The sequence below is a fragment of the Bombus impatiens genome, unplaced genomic scaffold (genome assembly GCF_000188095.3).
Source record: "Bombus impatiens unplaced genomic scaffold, BIMP_2.2 scf_0074, whole genome shotgun sequence".
NCBI classification, from domain to species: Eukaryota; Metazoa; Arthropoda; class Insecta; order Hymenoptera; family Apidae; genus Bombus; species Bombus impatiens.
Genome location: NT_176493.1, coordinates 163,964 through 186,050, shown reverse-complemented (window position 1 = coordinate 186,050; position 22,087 = coordinate 163,964). Strand labels below are relative to the sequence as shown.

Below are 22,087 nucleotides of genomic sequence, written 5' to 3'. Positions count from 1 at the left end.
CCTGGTGTAGCACTTATAAAGCTCTGGGGGATAACTCTCGTTCCGGGCGTGAACATGAGTGCCTCTAATTTCGTCTCTGCTGCTTAAACAAAGTCAATTAACTTAATAATTATGTATCGTAATAGTTAAATTATTATTATATACTATGATTTCACAATAACAATTCTTTGACATGAATGTTTACAGAAAGAAACAGTTTTAAATAGATACAACCTATACCTATGAGTTACTATTTCATTGTATTTCTTCTAGTATAATCTGGTATAATATTTATATTTTAAATCAATTTTTTTTTCTTTTAATATGTTTAATATTAAAGAGTAGTATTGTTTGAAACTAGTGGTTTGGAGTTAAAAATATTTATGTTTTTTTATACGATTAATGAAATCTGAATCTCATAAAAAGAGAAATTAGATATACTGATAAATATATCATATCCAAAATTGAAATGTCAAATGTAATAAATGCACATTGAATATTATCTTCGACTTTTTATATTGCGCATGTGCATTTTGAATTTCTGAATTCAATGCGGATATAGTAATACGTGCGTTAGAAATCTATGATTTTGTTTCAGTTGGCACTATTTGTTCTTAATACATACGTATCTAATAGTATCCACTTATTATTTACATGCTTGTTAAATATAATATTTTCCTAATCCACATATATATGTATATATATATATATATTTAAGATTTGAAAATACAAAAATATATATGAAAATGGACCCGTACTTTCTGTATTTTGTATAGATTCAATTACCAATCCTGTGAAGTATAGTCAATGTTCGTCTCGAGCCAATATTAAATATTCCTTTCAACCAACCATCTTATTACAGACTACTTCACGGATAAAATGTGCGTCCAAGGCTGTGTCATTATATGTTAGTAGTGATGTGGAACTGCAGTAGTACAAATATGACGGAAAGGAATTTGTTTATTAACGTATTATTTCTAGTTATTGCAATAATATTTAATGCAATACCACAGTGTTCCTCAGTTTTATCAGACAAACGACTGTGTTATGATCCTGACTGTTCCGGTAATTGAAGCCATACTTTATCCTCAATACGTGTCTAATTTAAATTCCTTTTTTTATTTCGTGTAAATTATTTAATGATGTATTTTCTATAGAGCCTGTTTCATTAGCTAGAACGACTATTAGATATACCCCAAACGAGGCGGGATTATTGTCGTGTAACATTAATGAAAAAGTCATAGTTTATAGTAAAGAAGCAGGGAAGAGAAATGACTTGTGGGGTGTAGAGGTAAATTTTATTAATTTCTATTTTTCCATCTAATTTTAGGTTTTCCGGTTTTCATTGCTCGTACTTGTATGTAAAATTATCTGGTATAAAGACAAATGTAGGAATTAAAAAAATTAAAATAGTATAATCTGAAATCTGGCCAAATTAAATACTAAGAACAATATAAAAATCTAAAGATTACATTATTATTATTATGGTTTTTCTGATTGTATAATCTTTTATTTTACTTTTCCTGTGGTAATTATTATATTTATATAAATAATTCGAAAGATTTTATTAATTTTAGATAAATGGCAGACATGGATATATACCAAAAACATTTTTAAAGGAATATAAAATTCTACATAAAAATTTAGAACATGAAGTATCGATTGATCCACTATTTAGTAATGTTTCATCTAATGAGAAACTTCAATCAAAGAAAAATAAAAATAAATCAGTGTTTGACAAGAAAGATATTAAAACTTCAAGTGAACAAATTGATAATTTGGAATTAAAGTCCTTGGAAGAACTGCCACAAAGTGCAAATGGTATAAATCCATCTTATGAGATTATAGATGGAACTACAGTTCACTTAGATATCAATAAGCCTTCTGAACCAACTTTTATAAAAGAAGTTATTCAAACAACAGCAGTGCCAAATGAACAAGATGCAGATGATGAAATGTTAAATAATAATCTAGAGAGCAAGGAGCACGCCATTTCTGCTGAAGTTGATTTTAAAGACTTTGTGACAAGTTCGGAAAAAATATTAGATTTACCAGAAATATCTGGTGTACAGAGTTCACCATTGAATATAAGTATAACCTCTGATAAAGTAGAATATACAATAGAGAATGTAGAAAATAAGTCAGTCACGAATGTGGAGGGTGATCAATTTTTAAATAAAGTTATTGATATCAATAGTCCACAAACATCTACATCTGATGGTCTTAAAGAAACATTAACTATTGAAGAAGAAGAAGCAGTTGAATTAAATAAAGAAGGTAATGTCAGTCTCAGTGAAGCAGATGTAAATAATAACACTACACCAGATGTACAAAATGTAAGAACTATTGATCAAATTGAGGAAGTAGATATTCAACCTTTACAAAATGTTATGATAGATACAACCAATAAAACTCAATTAGATATACAAAATGCAGAAAGTTTTGATCAAATACAGACAAAAGATATCCAATCTTCACAGAATATTACAATAGTCACAACTAGTGATGCTAGATTAGATGCACAAAATGCAGAAAATTCTGATAAAGTTGAAACAGAAAATATCCATACTTCAAGTGTTGAGATGATTGTGGTTAATGAGACTGAATCGAGTATACAAAATACAGAAAATTCTGGTAAAGTTGAAAAAGAAGATGTCAACTCCTCAGCAAACATTGAATTATTTTCACTTAGTAACATTAAATCAGATATACAAAATGCAGAAAATTCTGATCAAATTGAAACTAAAGATATGCAGGCTTCACAAAATGTTACAATAGTTACAACTAGTGACACTAAATCAGATGTACAAAGTGAAGAAAATTCTGATAAAGTTGATATAAAAAATATCCCATTATTAGAAAACATCATACCTCGTATAAAAGATACCCGATATTTAGGTAGTGTTATGCAAATACAAACAGAGCCAGATGATGCAAAAAAAGAAGAAGAAAGCAAAAATATTGAAGATTTAAATGAACATGATACTAGTGAATATAAACCATTTTCATTTATTGAATCAAATGTAAACAATGAAGTAACGTTACCTACTCATAATATTGAAACTAAAGATATTCAGTTTGATTTAGATATTGAAACAGAGGAAGGATCTACATTAGATACTAAATCTAATTCAAATATTGAAGATACTGTTTCTGTAAAAGAAATAACAGATATCCAATATAATACAGATAATGAGGATGCTTTGCCTATAATAGAAGAAACATCTAAGAATATTTTCCATGAAGTACAAGGTACGTATAAAAATTATTTTATTCTTGTGTAAATTATTATGTAATATTATTAGAATTGATATATAATTCTAATTAATGCACTAATACTTTTTAGCTTCAGTTCCAGATGTTTGTACAGCTGATAATATTGGATGTCCTTTAACAGACAATCAGAATAATTTTCCACATCACGTAAGTCATAATTATCTTAGAAATATTACAATTATAAATTGTAAGTCTTTTGTGTGTTATTTATTATTTAGTTAATTATTATAGGAACAACCTTCTCAGGGCAGTGAAAATGCTCTAATGAGTGGGATACAAATCGAAAGCAATTATTGGTTGGCATTAATGTATCTAAGTGTCACTGCCACTGCAACGCTTATATTTTCTTTAGGGTACTACTGCATTGAGGTATTAAATAAATACTTTTGAAGTATATGCTATATGTAGAAATATTTCACTATCCTAGTATTAATATTAAAAAATTATTTAAAATTGTATGAGCAAAAATGTATATGAATAAGGGAAACATGCATATGTAATTTTAATAATTTTATGTTTATAGAATATGAGGAGTGACAGACAACTGATAGTTAGAATCAACAAACTTGAAAAAGATTTACTTATTTCAGAAGCAGAATGTACAATGGTAAACGAAAATTTAAAATCAACGAAGGAAAAGGTACCACAATTATATATTCATATTCTTTTTTTAGTGAATTTATACTATCATAAAACATATTGTAGTTGAGTCGCATGGAAGATGAATCATTCGGTTCTGACGAAATGGTGCTTTCTTTAAGGGCTGATTTAGAAGCCTCACAGGTAATATTTTGTAACATGTGCATTTAAATACGATATAGATATAATAATAATAATAATAATAATGTAATATTTCTAATAGAATGCAAAAACAGAACTAGAAGATCAAGTAGCCATGTTGGAAAAAGACCTAGAAAGTGCTACTGAAGCAGGGTTAGAATTAGAAAAAATGTTGCGAGAAGTTCTCTCGGCAAATAATGAAGTTAATCCGTTAGCGCAGTCAGTAGAGGATCTACAAACTAGGTTGAATGCTCAACAAGCTGCAAACGAATCTTTAACGAATGCTGTGAATCTTAAAACTCAAGAGGTGTGTATATTTAAATTAAGTGATAGATATTTTTATAAACAGAAGTATGTATTTAATTGCATGTTTTACATATTTATTGCAGTTTGAATTTCATAAATTTGAGGTTCGTAATCATAGGCATTCCGTAACGTCGTATATTATCAAGGATACCATTATAATTTATTTGGAATATATACCTTGTATAATATATTTTATTCTATGCATATATGTAATTTTCAATACTAAATATTTTACAGAACGAATCTATATCAGCAGAACTTGTATCTGTTAAGAAGAAATATGAAGAGCTTGAGGTTGAACTAGCCAGGCTTACGGAAAATTTAAAACAAGAAATAAACAGCAAGAATAATATCGAACAAACTTGGAGTGATAAGGTGCAACAATTAGAAATGGAAATCAAGGAAGTAAGTGTTAAACAAATATGAGATCAAAGGTACATGTAAGGTGTTTTATGTATATTTATTTTTGTAGATTTCTACTGAAAAGACAACCTTACAGAAGGAGTTGAAAGCTAAAGAAGTAGAAGCAAACGACCTTGTAGATGTTATTAATCGATTGAATTCTAACAACTTGGATTTGGACAAGTTGTATGATGTATCTCATATTAAAGTTGAAGCAACAGCATTGCTTGAAGAAAGGAATGAATTAAAAATACGATTGGCTGAAATTGAAGGAGCTCATAATTTATTAGAAGGTATATCTTGAAATATTATTTAAAATCACATACTTGGTGGAATATACTATATATAAATTTTTGAATTATAGAACATGTGAAGTTCGTTAAAGAGGAAGTAGCTACTTTAGGCGAACAATGCAAAGTAGCGGAAAAAGAAAAGAAAGATGCAGAAACACGACTTGAGGTGTTGACAAACTTTTTCGAGGAGAAAGAGGCACATCGCCAAAAGTATTACATGTTTATCTAAATTAATTTAAAATTATTCTTTTCTTTAATTAATATTTATATTAAAAATAATATCAATTATTCTTATGCATTATCATTAGGGAAGAAGCTATTTGGTTACAACAGCAAGGTGAGGTTGTATCCACTGTAGAACGAATACAAACGATGCAAAATGAAATACAAAACTATAAGTGAGTGTTTATCCTTTAAACTAAGTCTGAAAATTCCTTCTATGGTTATTATAATATTGAACTTTTAAACTGCATTTAGACAACAAATAGAAGTGTTAAAACGTGAAATATTAGACCAAGAAAGAGAATACAAGAATCAAATTTCTGTTCTTGAAACAAAAGCACATGAGCAATGGGTATGAATGTTTTAATTATTTTGACTTGATTATCTTGACTTACTATGTTGTGAAATTAGTTGTAATATTTTAATTAAATTTTTATATTAAGGTCATAGCTCGTCAAGTTGAACGTCGTTTAGAGGAATCCAAGGTTGAAGCAGGTCAATTGCGTAATCGCCTTACATTAATAGAAAAAAATATTAACGATGTAGATTCCGAAGCGAAATTACATCGTAAGTATAATCAAAAGAAGTTCCTTTTCTATTTTATGTTTACCAATTTCGTTTCAATGTTGTAATTGCTTTAAGTAGTAAATATTATTTTGATTTTGAGAAGCAATAGTATTTTAAAATGTATACTTGATAGATTATTGTTGCTAATCTAATGCGATAAATTGGTATAAATTTTCTACTTAGCATTAGTAGAAGTTATAGACATAGACATTTGTTGCCTTAATTATTGAATACATTTAATCACCGAAATATATGAAGCTATAATGAGACTTACCATAAGTACTTTGGCCCATTTACCATTGCTGATATGGTACTACAGAGTGCTCTAATGTAGAAAATTGTATTTTTTTAACATAATTTTCAAACAGGACTAGAAGCAAACGGCGAGACGACAACGTCGCCTCCATTATTCATAGGAGCAGAATCATCCAGTTCCCCTATAATGTTTTCTGGTTCTTCGAGTGTTCCACCACCACCACCACCTTCCTATTTACATTCATTGTTTCCTCCGTACTTACCACCTCCGTTACCAAATACATCCGGAGTACCACCATACGAAGTTAGTCAACGACCACCACCACTTGGTGGTCGGTTATCTTCACCTCCACCTATGCCTCTGCATCCACCTGCTCCTAATAGGTACGACAACGCAGGTTCTCCACCACCAATGTCTCCACACTTACTTCCACCTTTTAATCATAGATCCCCCCCACCTCCTCCGTTTGCTAGTGACATTCATCCACCTCCTCCACCTCCTCCTGGTTCAATATTACCACCACCTCTTGGAACGCCGCATTCGTGGGGGGAAGAATCACTGCCGCCTCCACGCAGTTCTGGTTTTCATCCAGCACAACGAGAACGAGTTCGAAATCACAAAGGTTTGTGTATAAGATGACAAGCAACCGCAAGAACCCGGCACCCTCATTAATGGTCGATTTCACTTTCATTGAAATGAGTTTTTCTATTTTTTCTCATTATTTTTTTCTCTTCTTTTTTGTTGTGCATGCAAGGACGCAAGCGATTCTCTAAAGTGAGACAATTTTGGAGTACTATGGAGGGAAATAATTGCAAATAAATGCAGTATGTCAAGCTGAACGAGATTGATTTTGTTTTGCTCCGCCAATGCAAAATACGCGTCAAATATCGAAATAAGTGTAAAAATTAAATCACAAATTTCTTTCCTTTCATTATTATATGTGTTAAATGGATTCTTTACATAGTAGTTTCATTATTTTCTTAATGACATTGTATTATGATATTATTGTTGAAATATAATTTACTTTGTTGGACATGGATTTGTGATTTGATTTTGATATCTTAATAATTACACTTACTTTCAAGTAGCAATATCTTTTTCTTCCTATATTTTTATTCATGACTTGTACTTCTCATATTCTTCTTTCTATATCAACAATTAGAACGAATTAGTAGCAGATATAACATGTTATTTACAGTTTATTATTGTTTTCAGGTTCCTTACATTCTTCGGGAGAATCACTAGATAAATCACATCATAACAGCAAAGTTTGAGTCTTTTATTTTGTTATAAAATATCTTCGTATACGCGTTAAACTTGTCATTATATTGTGAGACATTTAAGTATAAAAATATTTCAATAAACAAATAACAGTGATGCAGGATATATTAATGCTAATAGATCAACCAGCATTTACTACTTTGTGAAATAGTAAATCGTGCATTTTGATATGATATTTGTCAAATGTAATAAACACATTAGTTTGCTATGAGAAATACATCTATTAGCCATCACTGTTATATCAAAAAGGGGAAAGAAGCAAATTGTATATATATATTTAATTATTCTTTAGGGATGTATTGAAGTATAGAACGAATTGTAAAAATGTTTCTTTATATAGTTATGTATAAATCTTTGTTCAATTCTAAAAAATTTACTATCTTCATAAATTTCTCAACCAGGAAATAAATTGTAATATGAATTTAGATTAAATAGAATTGTTATATAAGGTTTTAAAAAATTGAAATAAATTGTAATTTATTATTACGTTACATCTTATAATTTGTATGATTTCCATTTACTATTTGTGTATATACATATGTATATTTCTCAGAAAATGCCAAGCATTGAAAATTATACATTTATTATCCACAGTTTCCTTTTTACATTTTATGAACAACAATGTAGCCGTTTGTCTACATTGCTGGATCATTCAATAATTAATACTTACAGTATTCACAATTCAACAAAGAGGTCGAGGAATGCAATGATTATACTATAACTCTATAGCTAATGAGTCATAATTTTATAAAAATTCGGCTTGTTCTTCGATCATCTTATATCACATGTAATGGATATGGATGGTCAAATACACAGTTGCATAAAGAAATATGCACAATAATAATGTAACAATTATTTTATGCCAAAAATACTACAAAAAATATAAAGAAAAATATAAGAACCGCGAAGATCTTTATCATTAACCACCTGTTATTAGTTACGGATTGGAAATATCTTAAAATTTCTGCATGTGCAGCTTCTACATTTAATTCTGTATCTTCTATATTGCTATCTATCCTGAAAGTTTATTCAAAATTTACAATAACTAATAAATAATTGTAAATACAAAGAATTTATTAACATATTCCATATCCAAAAAGAAGTAATAGTTACAATAAGATTGAAAATTCAAATACAACAGATATTGGAAAAGGACTGCAACATTTGTGCTGGACTCTTAGCACTTAATTTGTTAACTATTAATAGAATAGGATATGAAACATATTAACACGAACATATATCTAAAATATTGTTACCTTTCTACCATTTCTTCTTGTTCTTTAACCATGTGTGCTAATTGTTGGAAAATTCCTCCAAGTTCAACTATAGTTGATTCTATGTTTTGCATTGTTTCTGCTCTTGATTGAAGGTAAGCATCCTTATAATCAAACATTGATTAATTTTTTTCAGACATATTAGTTTCTTATCATTTTGTCATATATATTATGTAGCTTACAGTGTCATCTTGTATCGCACGTTGCATTACTAGTTGTCCCATTGCTGGTTCCAGATCGATAGCCACAGAAGAAGGAGAATTTTCTTCTTGTAACAACAATGAACCTTGTTTTCCAGTTACACTTGGAGGTAACATGGTGGATACAGTTCCTTGAGTAAATTGTTGTCTTCTACTTTGTTCTTCTCTCATATTCTGCATATATTAACAGAATTATTACTTAATTCTACATTTCTTTGTTTTTCATCTCTTACATACCTCTGATCTCACTTCAAGTACACTTTTAAAATGATTTGACATGTTTGCTAGTTTTGATTGTAAGGCCATAACAATTGAAGATGAATGTGAAGCCATGTGATGACTTTGAGATGCACCATATTTTTCCCGTTGCTTTTTACTAAGTTCTTGTAGTTTTCCTATTTGATGATTCAAACTTTTTAAATCTGTTTTTATCATGTTTGTTAATTCTTCAATTTCCATTTGTCTGTCATTGAATATAGACTTCCTTTTTGCCACTGAAACAATTGATTTAATAAGTGTTACTTCCATCAACATGTCTATACTTAACTATATGCTCCATATACTTAAATTTGATATATATAGAATGTTATTTACATGTATATAACACACATCGTTATCTTTTTATCAAAGACTAAGATTTAGCTCAAGGAATAAAAATATAGAGGAATTCAATGCAAAAGATGTTTGTGAAACAAGTGTAAAAACATTATTTCAATCAAATAATCAATTGATATAATTAATTAATAAAGATCAAACTTCATCTACATTATAAAAATGTATGTAGTATGTTAACTATATGGTACAGTTCCTTACCTTACATCTTTATGTCACAGTATGTTATAAACATCTTATATTAAATTTAACAAGAATCTAGCATTAGATAGGCTTTGTAGTCTTACCTAGAGCAAGTTTTTCTAACTTAGCATATGTGCTCGCTATATTTTTTCCAATGCTCTTAGCGTTCATCATGAAATTCGAGTAACTGTGTAATTGGCGTGCCCGACGAGGATTTTGCAGAACCGATGTCCGAGCCACGGTTCTGACTTCCATCGTTCGAACAGCTTTAACAAATTCATTAGTCCTGTCGCGCGACGACATTGTCGCGGCTGCAATATCCGTTTACTTTCCTCCGTTTTCGACACGTCCACATGACAGTGCAGCGACGCTCTAGGAGTGTAGCATTTGGTCTAAAGAGTTGGCAGCACGATTGTAGTACCATCTGTAGAGGGATAGAGAAGCTAGTTAAAAGAGAATGGCTGAACTAACAATGCGTATCGTAACCATTTTTGTACGTTAATGTATTAAATAAAATAGTTTTATACGCTACACGGCTTAACGTGAATTCCCCTAATCGTGACACTACAGAGCTATGTTTCCTATGGGGATTATTCTTCTTTTATTTTTGACAACGTCAGATGTCAAGGTGCGCATTTGATAAAATGGGATACTAGGATAAATGTCATTAATTTTGACGTTAGAGATGAGATTTAAACCTAAATTCTATTAACTTTAAGCATCATAGAAATATTCTTTGAATTGCTCTTAGTATTTGTCAAATTAAAAATTATTGAATATTTTTTAAGTGTGATGCTGTACTATTTTATATTATTATTATCTTCATGCTTAGTAATACGTTTTAGTTAGCTTATTATTGTTTACACAATGAAATTTGTTGAATGCAATAAGAATACGAAGCAACTATGAATTAATAAATATAGGTATATTAACGAGATAGATGGTTAATTTAAAATTTTAAGCGCGTTTGTTTAAACCATGTTGTTTGATTTAGTTATCCCATCAATTTCAAATTTTTACACCATATTCGTTATCGAACTATTTAATACGTATGATTTTTTAAATAATTTAATTAGTTCAATTTTTACAAAATTACGAGAATTTCTTTTTTAAGGAAGAGAAAACTGCAATTTTTATTCCTATCTTCAAAATAATTTAAATTATATAGTTTATTACAGAAAATATATCTATATTGGAGTTAATACGATTTGAAAATTTTCAAGGAAGGAAAGTAAGTATTCATTATTTATTTCGAACTGCATATTTTTACTATGTATTTATTTGTTATATATTACTATTTATTTGCATTTATTCATTCCAATGATGATATTTTATTTATTATTGTGTGATAAATAAGAAGAAACCCTTCCTACTAATTTAGTATTGCAGTTACGTATAGGTAATCTTCAAAATGATAATGGGATAACAATTTTGATGCGAGGCTTTTTTACTTCATTTTTTACATATCTTTTTATATCAATTTTTATTTCACGCGTGGTATCAAAACGAATGATTTATCGCAGTATATAAGTCTGCTAAAATTTCATAGGGCAATTGAAATAAAGATACTAGTCTTATGCCAACAATATTTATTTTTTATGCTAACATTTACTTTCATTAAAAAATTATCTTCGCGCGAAATAACTCGTTACATTTTAAACTGTACCATTTCTGATCTCATAAAAAATAGTTCTCATTTATCTTGATCCCTCTCCAGTCAGAGACTGAATAAGAAAACAGCTATTCTGTATTTTTAAATCGCTCGGTATACTTACGCGTAAATATATTTAAATATTCTTTCAAGGATTTATTAGCATAAAATACGGTTGATCATTACAAACAAATACACGTATAAAATTTCTGTTATATGCATGTATTCTTACTAAGAGGAGATTTTCCTGACATCAAGGATAAGGAAGAGAATCCAGAAGAAACATTCCAGAAGGGTATTGTTGACTCGTATCTTTTCATTTAAGCAAAAATTCGAAGAAAAGATGTTTTCGTTCTCTTTCAAAATGTCTTACCGTGGAATATTATGGATGGTGTACAACCTGCAATATAGTCTCACTAATGCTGCTATTTCATAGGACTGCTATACGTAACTATAGTATAGTTTAGTTTATGCGTTCATCTTCGATAAAGCATATCTCTAAACGTTATAACAATCGGCTTTGTTACAGGTGACTCTCTTACATATATAATGTACATAGCTATAGAAGAACATATAACATATATGTATATCATCTATATAACTCTACGATAGTCAACATTTTATTGCATCGCGATGGTTTACAATTTCTCGTACACGAATGTCGTCGTTGAATCCGAAAGATTGTCGCGGACGGAAATCTTACGTTCTTTTACTATTTACGTTATCACTGCTATTTTACTGATTAAGTTATATACGTATAGTGTACCTAAGTACATAGCTATACTGTGTAAAAATATAATTACGGCAATATACAATCACCATCTAAAAGTTTGAGATCACGCATCATTTCGGTTACTTACCATAAAATTATACTTCAAATTTAATTTAAGAAAATTATTTTCTTGCATAAATTTTTGATTATACACTGCATTCAGGAAGACGTTATATAAATATATGTTTTAAACATTGCGAAAAATAATCTCAAATCATTCAATGATGGTATATGTATACATAAGATATATAATACGATATATAAACCAATTATTAAATTTTTGTAAAAATTGATAAAAAATAATGGAACGATCTTTCGGATTCAATAAATCCGACGCTATTCTTTTAGATTGTTTCTTGATTGTCTCAAGCGGTTAGAGTGTCCACTTGATTCTTCGGTATTTCGTTGTCGAATTCTTCCACGGTTTCCACGCTTCGTGAGGGTGTGGTGCGGTCTACTTTGCTGGTGTCGGTACCAGTGGTCCCTCCGGTACCCGTAACTGTAGGAAGGGTGGTTACTTCGGCATCAGCCTCGCTTTCGGTCTGCAAGAGAGTTTCGTTCTGAGGCCTCACGTCAATAACACGGACGCGGATCAGCGTGCTGTATTCGTCGTCACCATCGGTGTAGGTTGTTTCGTTGATGGTCAACACGTGTCCGTTGATGATCTACAAGCAAATGATAGTGTCTTGTATTTTACAATAAACTTAATTTCAATTTAATTTTAAACACTTATATAGATATACAAAATTAGAGATTTGCAATGAAATGTAATACGTATATCTACGTTAACAATGCAATGATACGTTTTACTTCAGGGGATGATCAAAGTTTCCTCTATTAGTTCATTATGTATTAAATGAATTTCCGTAAAATTAAAAAAGATCATTTTATAAATTACTAATCATTATTTGACGAAGGTGTTTTTGCTGAAAAATAAATTTAAAATACAAATGAACGTTCCTCGAATTGTTACACAATTATTTTCTTCTATCGTATGATTATCCTTTTTAAGCAAATTAAGAAAATTTTTAAGAAAGCTACGTCTAAAATATTAACATTCAATATTCTATGAACACTCGTCTATGTATCAAACTTTCAACTTTTTTAGAATCTGTATCGACAATTTTCACAGCACGAAGTCACTTTAATTTTAAATGTTTACACTTCCCGCGAATGCGTCGCAATAAAAATTAAAGGCTGCGCATCGATCTAAGTGGCACGGCGGTTATTTCATCCCAGGAAATGTAGCAACCTGATCAGCATTGATGTGCAGATTACGTTGCGCAATTTATTACGTAACTTGGAACAATGTATTGCGCGTATTCAGACAAATCGTACACGTTATATGCAAGTACATAAGCCGTACTCTTACGCAGCGTTATTAATTATATTTGAGTAATGCTAAAGTTGAACACTCTTGTTTCATTATTTCATCTTTCACAAGAGACATGATGCGGGATTACTGTGCTGTTCTAACGTATTTATTTTAAATTGAATGTTATAGAAGAGGATCGTTTCGTGGAAATATTTAAAGGCAATTACGGGATCGTCTTAAGTTTCTGCAATGATATTACTCTTGATATTTCGATTAGTGTTCCATTAACTCTTTCGTCTCCGCTGTTGGATCATTAAACACGGCTAATAACAAAGTATCTTATGAGAGCAGTTAACAATTTTTAAAACTTACATCTTATAACAAACGTAATTAAACTTGTCTTTTATCTTGATAGAATATCCAATATATATAAAGTTTTAACCGAGTATTGTATTTGTATTCGAATAGAAAGAACACAAGTTACCATTTCCTAAATGATTTTCCTAATTAATTTTCTAAATAAATCAGAAACGAATCGTTGAAAAGCGGAGAATGAAATTACTATTAATTGTAGTTTCTCATTCGACGATATTTACTATTTCACCTTGGATTTTACGGACAATTTATATAACGTACGTTATCTCATCAACATGCAACAAAAATCACTATAATATACTTGCCGTTATCGTTCTCGTCGATAGACACAAAGACGGTACGATTTGATGCTAATGAGGAATGTATATTTTCACTGTACAAAGACTATGATATACAAAAGTAGCAAAGGGTTCTAACTAAAGGAACTTTGTCAGCCGCTGAAATCGATTAGCTGAAAGAGGAAAATCGGAAATGAGCGTAATATTTACGCGTGACTGACCTTGGTTGTGGAGGTGGTGTTCGCTCCTTCAGGAATCTTGCTCCAATTCACAACCCCATCTCCGGGAATGCGTGACAAAATGCCAGCCATTTGATCTCTTATCCTCTTCATGTGGGCTAAAAACATATTTGAAATTGATTATTAAACTGACAGGGAGTATCCATCAAAAAAAATATATATATATATGTATATATAAATATATATACTAGCAATAATATTTGAATTCTACTATTACAGGAATTAATTGTAAATTAATGATGAGAAGGTGCACTTGCTTATGAAGTCAGTAGGTTATGGATTTTTAAATTATCTACTACGTAAGAGAATTTGTTAGTAGTATATCATGGTACAATATGCAATTTGTCGACGCGATTATTAATTCTAAATATCACTGCTTCGATTGATGACATTTCGAAGAAAGTTTATCTAACCAAGTCGTAATTCAGAGATTAACCTTCTAGCTGTATATGGCGTCGTTTGCGATCAGTAATTTAAAGTTATTTCTCATTCTATCAGTATTTTTGTTTAGGTTTTGCTTTGCTTAAAAAAAGATAAGACAACATGTAGGTAGCAATAAAAACTATTGGATGATATTTTAGAAATTTGGGAGAACTTTTTGGGGATTTTTTAATACACAGAAGTCTGAAGAAGACTGCATGGACTTAAACGACCCAGTATGTACGTAAAGCAGCAAAATAGTAAAGGTAATGTTGCAGATAAAGGGTTAAACGACTTGATAAAGAGCATCTCAAACGACAAAACTACTCTACGAGATTTAGCAATTACGATTGTCAACTTTATTCTTGTATTATTAGCGTATCAGCGTTTATTAATGTTACTGTAATATTTTATTACACACAACTGTAGTATATTTATACAGCTGTAAAATATTTCCTATACACGCGCAGAGAATAATCCTTGTAACGTTCAGGTGAAAACGAAAAAGATTTAATAAGAGATTCTACATTAGTACAGTATAGTGGATATAAATTTTTGTTCCATAGAGTATACTTCCTTGGGAAATAGTTTGAAAAGTTTTATGATCTGCTAGCTGAATCGAGTTTATGATAGGTACGTGAGTTTTCAATAGTTCGGAGGCTAAGAAGTTCGATTTGATATCTTATAGCAGTATTTTTTGCTCTAAATGTTTCTAGAATAAAAGTTTCTAATTGTACTTGAAATTTGAAGAGATAGTTGCTTATTACTTGTGATTATTAGACTGTGAATTTTTATGCATTTACGGGGAAATTTAAAGGTGCATAAATGAACAGAATGGAAAAATGTCGAAAATATTTAAAACAGAGTACTCGTTGTAACGTTTAATAGATAAAACAAATTTCTGCTAAGGTTCGATAAACAGTGTAAACGATATAAATTAGAATTATAAATAATATTCGAGTGCAGTATTCACGATATTTGGCGTTTATTAAATTAGATATTTTTGACACGTAGGTTTCTACGCAGTCATTTAAAAGATATCGATATCAAAATTGGGACATAAGCATTTCGCAACCTTGCATCGACATGTTTCTCTTCCAGATCAATAAGCACACGCTGAACTTGACCCGGTTATATCAGGAATATAAAACCAAGAATAAATTTATCAAAGCGTTTCCCGCTGCCGGAATATTTCAACCTCTGTGTCGGATCTTTATTTTAACGAATAAACGATGCTTAACGAATAAACAGGAAAAGAGAGACAAGCATAGAAAACGAATATAAAACACGAATATAGAACACGAATATTGACGAATAAACAATTGACAACAAATAGAAGATCTAGAAGAAACTGAATATTTAGTTCGTATCATTGTTTTTGGAGAAATCTGGAATTGGTAATAAAATGATTTGTCTCGTCATCTGGTAATATCATTGTACTTACACATTCGAATTCTGATATTTATCTTTACAGATAGTCACAAGTAAAAGTTGGTTCTTACAGTACTCGAACAATAATATTTGTATTATTGTGAAATTAACAAAAGAAACACGCGACTGTTTATGCAGAAATGCAATGTCCGCCAACGTTAACAATGCATATAAACATCTTGTTTCGATTGTTCGAATCACGAGAGTGATTTAGAAAGCATCGTAATCGAACTTGCATTATTCACACAAATCCTGTTAGAGTGTCTAACTAAACGAATTGATAAAACCTCACGGCTAGTCGTGCATGACGTTGGCTTAAGAACGTCGAGCATTATTCAGGAAGGTACATGTTCACGCGCATTAAGACTAGGTTACCAATCGGTAGATAGATGAGAAAATAGAAACTATAATTATTTCTATAGACTCTCATAAACCATCGTCGATGAAAATTGCTCGCCTAACCGCTTTATCAGTCGAGGAGAATGACATGGTAAAACGTCGCGAATTACACGATTTTTCCATGTCAGACCTAAGGATGTTCAGATCGAGCGATATTGTCACTCTAAATGGTTATGTGGATGTCGGTTTGTTTGGTGAAGTTATAATTTATATGTGTAGTTTATGATTTATTCATACATATGGATGTATGTATAGGACAGAGAATTGGAGCATTGTATGGATTATTACAGTATCTAATATAGAAGATGATAGATCGATCATTATAGTAGTGTCGAAGATTATAGATTAGCTATTGTAGCAGAACGACTCTGCAACCATAGAGACAGGTAGTATTCTGTTAAACGTACAATTTCTAGCAAATTGACGTAAGCTTTCACAGCTTGATAAATAGGAAATATATCAATAACTTTTTAAAGAAAGTAATATATAGTACTGACGGTTATAAACTAGAGTTTGGCTTAAAAGATTAATTCTCGACGCATTGCTAGAGCGTTATATTTTATTGTTTTCCCTCGTTGAATCAAGACACGAAACGTTGATTATTACAAATATCAAGAAGTTTCTTCTTTTATGCTTTCTCACAGCTACAGTTTCAGTTCTTATTTGCTGGAAATATTCTACGAGTCTACCGTATAAATTTCCTCGGGAAAGTCAAGGTGAAGCAGTAAATTGCAGAGAAATATTTTCAATTAAACATAGTAATAAATAAACCGATTAATTATAGACCGATACTTTTGGTATCGCAGACAAATTAGGTTAATGAGGAGAATCGAGCGAGAGTGTAGCCTAATTGAAGATACGACAAGACTATAGAGTGGTGCTTGTGCATGCGCACTGGAAGATTTATTTTTAAAGAGAAATATTTCTCAAATAATTAACACGCCAACGTAATTAACATAATTTAACATAATAAAAAATATATTGAGTACATGAACTATCGCAGTTTCTGTGGAAGCTATTAATATTATGTATGCTTGCCTACTGTAATTTGTAAAACATGACTATGGGCTCGCAAATGATAGGAGACTTGCATAGCTCGACAATCGTAAACTCGAGATACGCAATGCAGGACAGGCAGAATGTGCAGGGTACAATAAAGACGACGTCGAGTTCGTAAACTATGATGTAGAGCACGTGACAAGTGGAGCAACCAGGTGTTACAAATCATCAGGGGCTGGTGTAACCGATAGAGATTATTAAGCACTCACAGAACGCAATAAAGATTAACCCTGAGTCGTTGAAATTCGGCAAAGGCTACTACTAAATTGTAAAGCATGATGTTATACATCATATTGCAACGGTATAATGAGAAACAAGACCCTTCGTACAGGTGAAAATCGATATGAATCATTAGAAATGCGCAAGGAACGATCTAAATTTACGATGGATTAACAGCATTTAACGTAGCGAGTATAATGAAACTAAAATTTTACGCTATAAAAAAATAAGTACGAGCTGCAGAATATCGAAGTTATTAACGATTTATATGTCGTATGTTGTATGACGAAGTATAAGAACGAAAATGTTTGATATATAGAGTGTCCGAAAAGAAGGTAGTAATGAGGTCAAGTAGATAAGAAAAATTCATATAAATTTACGTTCGAAAACGCTTTATCGAAGAATTACAACCGTTCGAAAATTTCTATCGATCGTCTTGGCAGTTACAATAAGTGTGTTCTGCAAGAACGCGTTCCTTCCATTCGTTGAACTCTTTTGAACATACCTGCTGCCGTAGAAATAGTAGTAAACGTACTTGAGCCTGTCTGTCTGAGTCTGTACAACGAGCCTTAAGAATTCTTTGAACGTTTCTAACTCATTAAGAAAGCATTTTCGAAGGTAAGTTTATATGAACTCTTTTTATCTGCTTCACCTCTTTAACACATAATATATAATAGATTTTTTATACATATAATAAATAAGTGTGTATGCCTTCGAATGTTATGTGTATAAATTCAAATTTCCAGTTTTAATGTAAGAAACGTGAGCCTTTTACAGAATCCGAGAAGCATAGAAAAAACGGCAGAGTTCGATAAAAGGACGTTACATTTTGCTAAAAATCGATCGAGACTGTAAAGATTGAATAGATTGTCTTGTAATGCACAGAAGCCAAATGGATTGGTTCGAAACTTGTAAAAGCAGAATAGGTTACCCTGGGACACATAGAAATCGAATAGATTGGTTTGGGACTCGTAGATATCGAACAGGTTGAATAGCTCGGGGCTCATAAAGGTTAAACAGATTGAACCGAAGCGTGCTCAGGTTCGAAACATTGGTTTAGGACACACGAGATAACTTGACAAATACATGTAGAATTGGAGCAATATATAAATTGAATATATAAATGCGCGTAAAATTAAATAAACTTGGAAACAACTCTTTCCTACGTAATCGTAATGATTTACTAATTCGATTGAATTTATTTGAATAATCTACGTGCAATGCTCATATATAGGGTGGACGATATATAACTGACTAATTTCAAAGTTTCGCCATTCTGCAACGATGCATATTTTGCTCCGCTTTAGCAATTGTTTTACGGATGCACGGCAAAATAATGACGGAGTCAAGACACTTTGCCAAAATAATTCGTCAATGACGGTAACCTTACGCAAGTTACGTTGGCGATATTATCTGGTAATCTAGATCGTTTGACTTAATCCTCGATCTGCAATCTTATTTTACCTGACGTCGTCTGCATACTGGGTCGTTCAAGTCTTTGTTTTATTTTACGTTTTGTTTTACGTTTTATGTTATAAGTTTCCAGAATGTCATCCAATAGTTCTTATTTGGTTGATAGTTTCATTTTTATCACATGTGATTTTCGTTCTTTTCAAGCAAAGCGAAATTTGAACAAAAATATGAAGAATGTGAAAAATTACTTAAAATTAGCGGTCGATAACGGCCCAGTATGCGGATGAAGGGTTAACCGCACCGGACTTCTCATAGCGTTTTTTAAAAACGTATAGTGTACATCGGCGAACCAAATGGCAATTGAGCAGCTAAAAGATGCTATTCGAGAAGCGATAACAAACATATCATGCGAAGCGTGTGAAAATATAACGAAAAATGCGATCGAGAGGGCTCGACCTTGTACAACGTCCGAAGGCGGAAATCTTTTTGATATTATATTCCATATATAACTTCCAATTAGCTTCCATAACAAATGACTGGTATTAAAAAAACTATTGTCTTCTATCCTGTCTAAGAGTTATTGACAATGAAAATCAGTCAATTATATATTACGCATTCTGTATATAAAATTTATTCTATTTCGATATTTGAATATTTAATAGACTATTAATTACTCGAGAAATATACGTATTTTGTTCGTTTCATTTTCAGTGATAGATAAGTTCTCCGCATCGTAAGCAGAACGGCATTCGAGATAACCGTTTTTGTCCTGACAATGTAATAATAATTTATGCACGAATTGAGGCCATGAATGCACGGAGATAGGTGATAATCGCGTCGATAAATTCCGTATATTTTATTACGTTTACAATGTGGAACAAAATAGACTACTGTATCGATTTATTATTGTTGCGTGGAATCTTAATCAGGATATGTGCCGCGCTACACCATTGTTTAATCTCGTATCCATGGAAAATTAAAGAAGAAGGAAAGAAAACATCCACAAATACGCGATAAAATTATGAAATCTTTGTCTTTGTTCCATTAGTTATCGAAACAGAAATAGTATCAGCTAACAATGCGTTGTAAATAATATATACATATATCGCGATTGTTCATTGCCAAAAGACACAAAGACGCTTCACAATTGTTCGTAATTATTTTCCAGCCAGAGATTGGATACAATTATCTGTTGCCCCATTTACTAATGGCCCGTGCACGAGTTAATTTCGTTAAGAATATCAAAGGCAGAGATACACAATATGTATTTCTTTTCATATATTGTGAAATCTAATATAACACGGTAAAATCGAATTTCTTCTTATGAAATGAAATGCTTTTTACGGCGCAGAGTATTTTTCTAATATATTTACAATTGTTGTAGAAGGTATTCTTTAAGACAGAATAACATTTTAAAAATCGGACCGAACTGGACTTGAGTCTTTCTTGGAAAGTTAGAAGGACCAATTTACTAGATGACATATAAAAAACATTTTCAGAAAACTGCAATTCTGCAAAATACAAAATTTAAAAAGCAATTTTCGCTATTTTTTTCGCGATTCCGATGTATTGTAATCTTGTCAATATTTTTTATACGTCATCTAACAAGCTAATTCTCCTATTTTCTAAAAAAAAAAAACTCAATTCGTTTGGTCCTATTTATTTATTTCACTTTCAAAAAGTTATTCCGTTTTAAAGGAATGTAGGAATACCATCTATACTTATCGTTTTTCCTATTCTCTGTTTCCTATCCATTTATTTTCAGTATTTCAGGAACCCCGTTTTCAATTTTCGCTCTCTTGGTTCATTCAAAATAATCCCATGCATGTTTCCATTCAACTCAGAACTCTAATCATTCTAGCATTATTTTAGTAGTTTCAAAAGCTTTCATTGCCAGAATAAAGGATATCACAAATGAGCAACACCATAATGAGAATATCTAAAGGTTGATTTTCATGTACAACAGAACTCCATTTATTGAAACGAAATATTAATACCCAATTAAATAATCCTCCTGTCGACTAAATCTATTTATTTGTACGTGAATGAATTATAATATGAACGACTTGATTGCCAACGGATTTACGTAGGTGCATTTTCTCATATTAATGTTAAAAATTTATCGTACAATAAAATGTTACTGCTAGGAAGGAATCGTTTGCCTCAGAGCTTAGCTTGTTAATCTTCAAGATATAATAAATAGCTTGTATTTTCTTAGAATAAGCAACACAATATTTTAAAAAACCCGTTTTTACAAAGTAACGAATACGGAGACAGTACTGTGCCCGAATATTAACGTAACTGTAAACAGAATTCTATTGTAACGCCAATATTACAAGTAACTCTTTTTAATTGTAGTAACGCGTTCCAAAATACAAAATTAAATTTGATCTTCCAAATAAGATTCACACTTGTCTGAATCATAAAAAACATTGAGAAAATCATTATTTCCTCAAAGATATTAATTTGTACCACCAATTACGACATTGTAAGTTACCGACTTAGCTCTAATATACACTGTATTATATTCATTAAGTTTAGGCTAATTCCAGTGTACTGATATAGTATACTATATATGATATATGTTCAAAACATATAAATACAATTATACAAGTTTGTAATTTGCCTTATTGTACTCTTCGTTTCTTCTATATTATTGTTACGTTTTGGTTAATCGCCAATGACCAAAAAAAAAAAAAAAAGAAAAATGCTCGACGCGACCATACATTATGCATTACGCATACATTCGCATTACGCATACATTATGCGCAAGCATTCCTTAAAGATATGTTCACGTGTCAATATTACGAGACTAACGTTCGTCATTTATATCCATTTTAAACGTTCGAACATCGAGGTGGTCGCGGCAAATTTTAGAAACCGCG

The 22,087-nt window shown here is 31.0% G+C and overlaps 3 protein-coding genes and 1 long non-coding RNA gene across 11 annotated transcripts in view; 2 read left to right on the top strand and 2 right to left on the bottom strand.

Moving 5' to 3' along the window:
* Window positions 1-752: 752 nt before the first annotated feature.
* Window positions 753-7,598, top strand: LOC100747590 (transport and Golgi organization protein 1). 8 transcript variants are annotated; one of them, XM_033324815.1, is made up of 18 exons: window positions 758-1,044; window positions 1,137-1,270; window positions 1,557-2,514; window positions 2,800-3,231; window positions 3,326-3,402; window positions 3,487-3,624; window positions 3,779-3,895; window positions 3,961-4,038; window positions 4,118-4,342; window positions 4,579-4,746; window positions 4,814-5,036; window positions 5,108-5,246; window positions 5,345-5,434; window positions 5,514-5,610; window positions 5,702-5,825; window positions 6,194-6,703; window positions 6,836-6,905; window positions 7,297-7,598. In XM_033324815.1, the coding sequence occupies exons 1-17, from the start codon at window positions 885-887 to the stop codon at window positions 6,898-6,900; spliced, it is 3,735 nt and encodes a 1,244-aa protein (XP_033180706.1). In that variant the 5' UTR covers window positions 758-884; the 3' UTR covers window positions 6,901-6,905; window positions 7,297-7,598. The 8 variants fall into 8 exon arrangements, with proteins under 8 accessions (XP_024228234.1, XP_033180704.1, XP_033180702.1 ...); XM_033324814.1 differs by having other exon boundaries at window positions 1,557-2,810; window positions 3,036-3,231; XM_033324813.1 differs by having other exon boundaries at window positions 756-1,044; window positions 1,557-3,231; window positions 3,332-3,402; window positions 3,502-3,624.
* A 79-nt stretch (window positions 7,599-7,677) lies between these two features.
* The window catches only part of LOC117152580, a 23,420-nt gene continuing 9,010 nt past the window's right edge, over window positions 7,678-22,087 (top strand). The window contains exons 1-3 of the long non-coding RNA XR_004462975.1: window positions 7,678-7,688; window positions 15,023-15,033; window positions 18,711-18,715. This is a non-coding gene — a long non-coding RNA (uncharacterized LOC117152580). The remainder of the gene's footprint in view (window positions 7,689-15,022; window positions 15,034-18,710; window positions 18,716-22,087) is intronic.
* Window positions 7,928-10,030, bottom strand: LOC100747714 (syntaxin-5). Its single transcript, XM_003485653.4, has 5 exons — window positions 9,736-10,030; window positions 9,074-9,330; window positions 8,819-9,010; window positions 8,619-8,740; window positions 7,928-8,379 (listed from the first exon to the last, which is right to left on the bottom strand). The coding sequence occupies exons 1-5, from the start codon at window positions 9,932-9,934 to the stop codon at window positions 8,220-8,222; spliced, it is 930 nt and encodes a 309-aa protein (XP_003485701.1). The 5' UTR covers window positions 9,935-10,030; the 3' UTR covers window positions 7,928-8,219.
* The window catches only part of LOC100747836 (icarapin-like), a 56,070-nt gene continuing 45,186 nt past the window's right edge, over window positions 11,204-22,087 (bottom strand). Inside the window, exons 3-4 of the mRNA XM_003485654.4 lie at window positions 14,244-14,359; window positions 11,204-12,719 (exon numbers count right to left, since the gene is read on the bottom strand). Coding sequence (XP_003485702.1) covers window positions 12,420-12,719; window positions 14,244-14,359 — 416 coding nt within the window. The 3' untranslated portion in view covers window positions 11,204-12,419. The remainder of the gene's footprint in view (window positions 12,720-14,243; window positions 14,360-22,087) is intronic.

Bases quoted from the DNA above. Each gene is read 5' to 3' on its own strand.
- LOC100747590 (XM_033324810.1), top strand. From the start codon at position 885: ATGTTAGTAGTGATGTGGAACTGCAGTAGTACAAATATGACGGAAAGG. The intron at 1,271-1,556 runs GTAAATTTTATT...TATTAATTTTAG, and splicing joins ATGACTTGTGGGGTGTAGAG to ATAAATGGCAGACATGGATA. The intron at 3,403-3,486 runs GTAAGTCATAAT...TAATTATTATAG, and splicing joins AGAATAATTTTCCACATCAC to GAACAACCTTCTCAGGGCAG.
- LOC100747714 (XM_003485653.4), bottom strand. From the start codon at position 9,934: ATGTCGTCGCGCGACAGGACTAATGAATTTGTTAAAGCTGTTCGAACG. The intron at 8,741-8,818 runs GTAAGCTACATA...TTTGATTATAAG, and splicing joins GTGCGATACAAGATGACACT to GATGCTTACCTTCAATCAAG. The intron at 8,380-8,618 runs GTAACAATATTT...ATAAACTTTCAG, and splicing joins CAAGAAGAAATGGTAGAAAG to GATAGATAGCAATATAGAAG.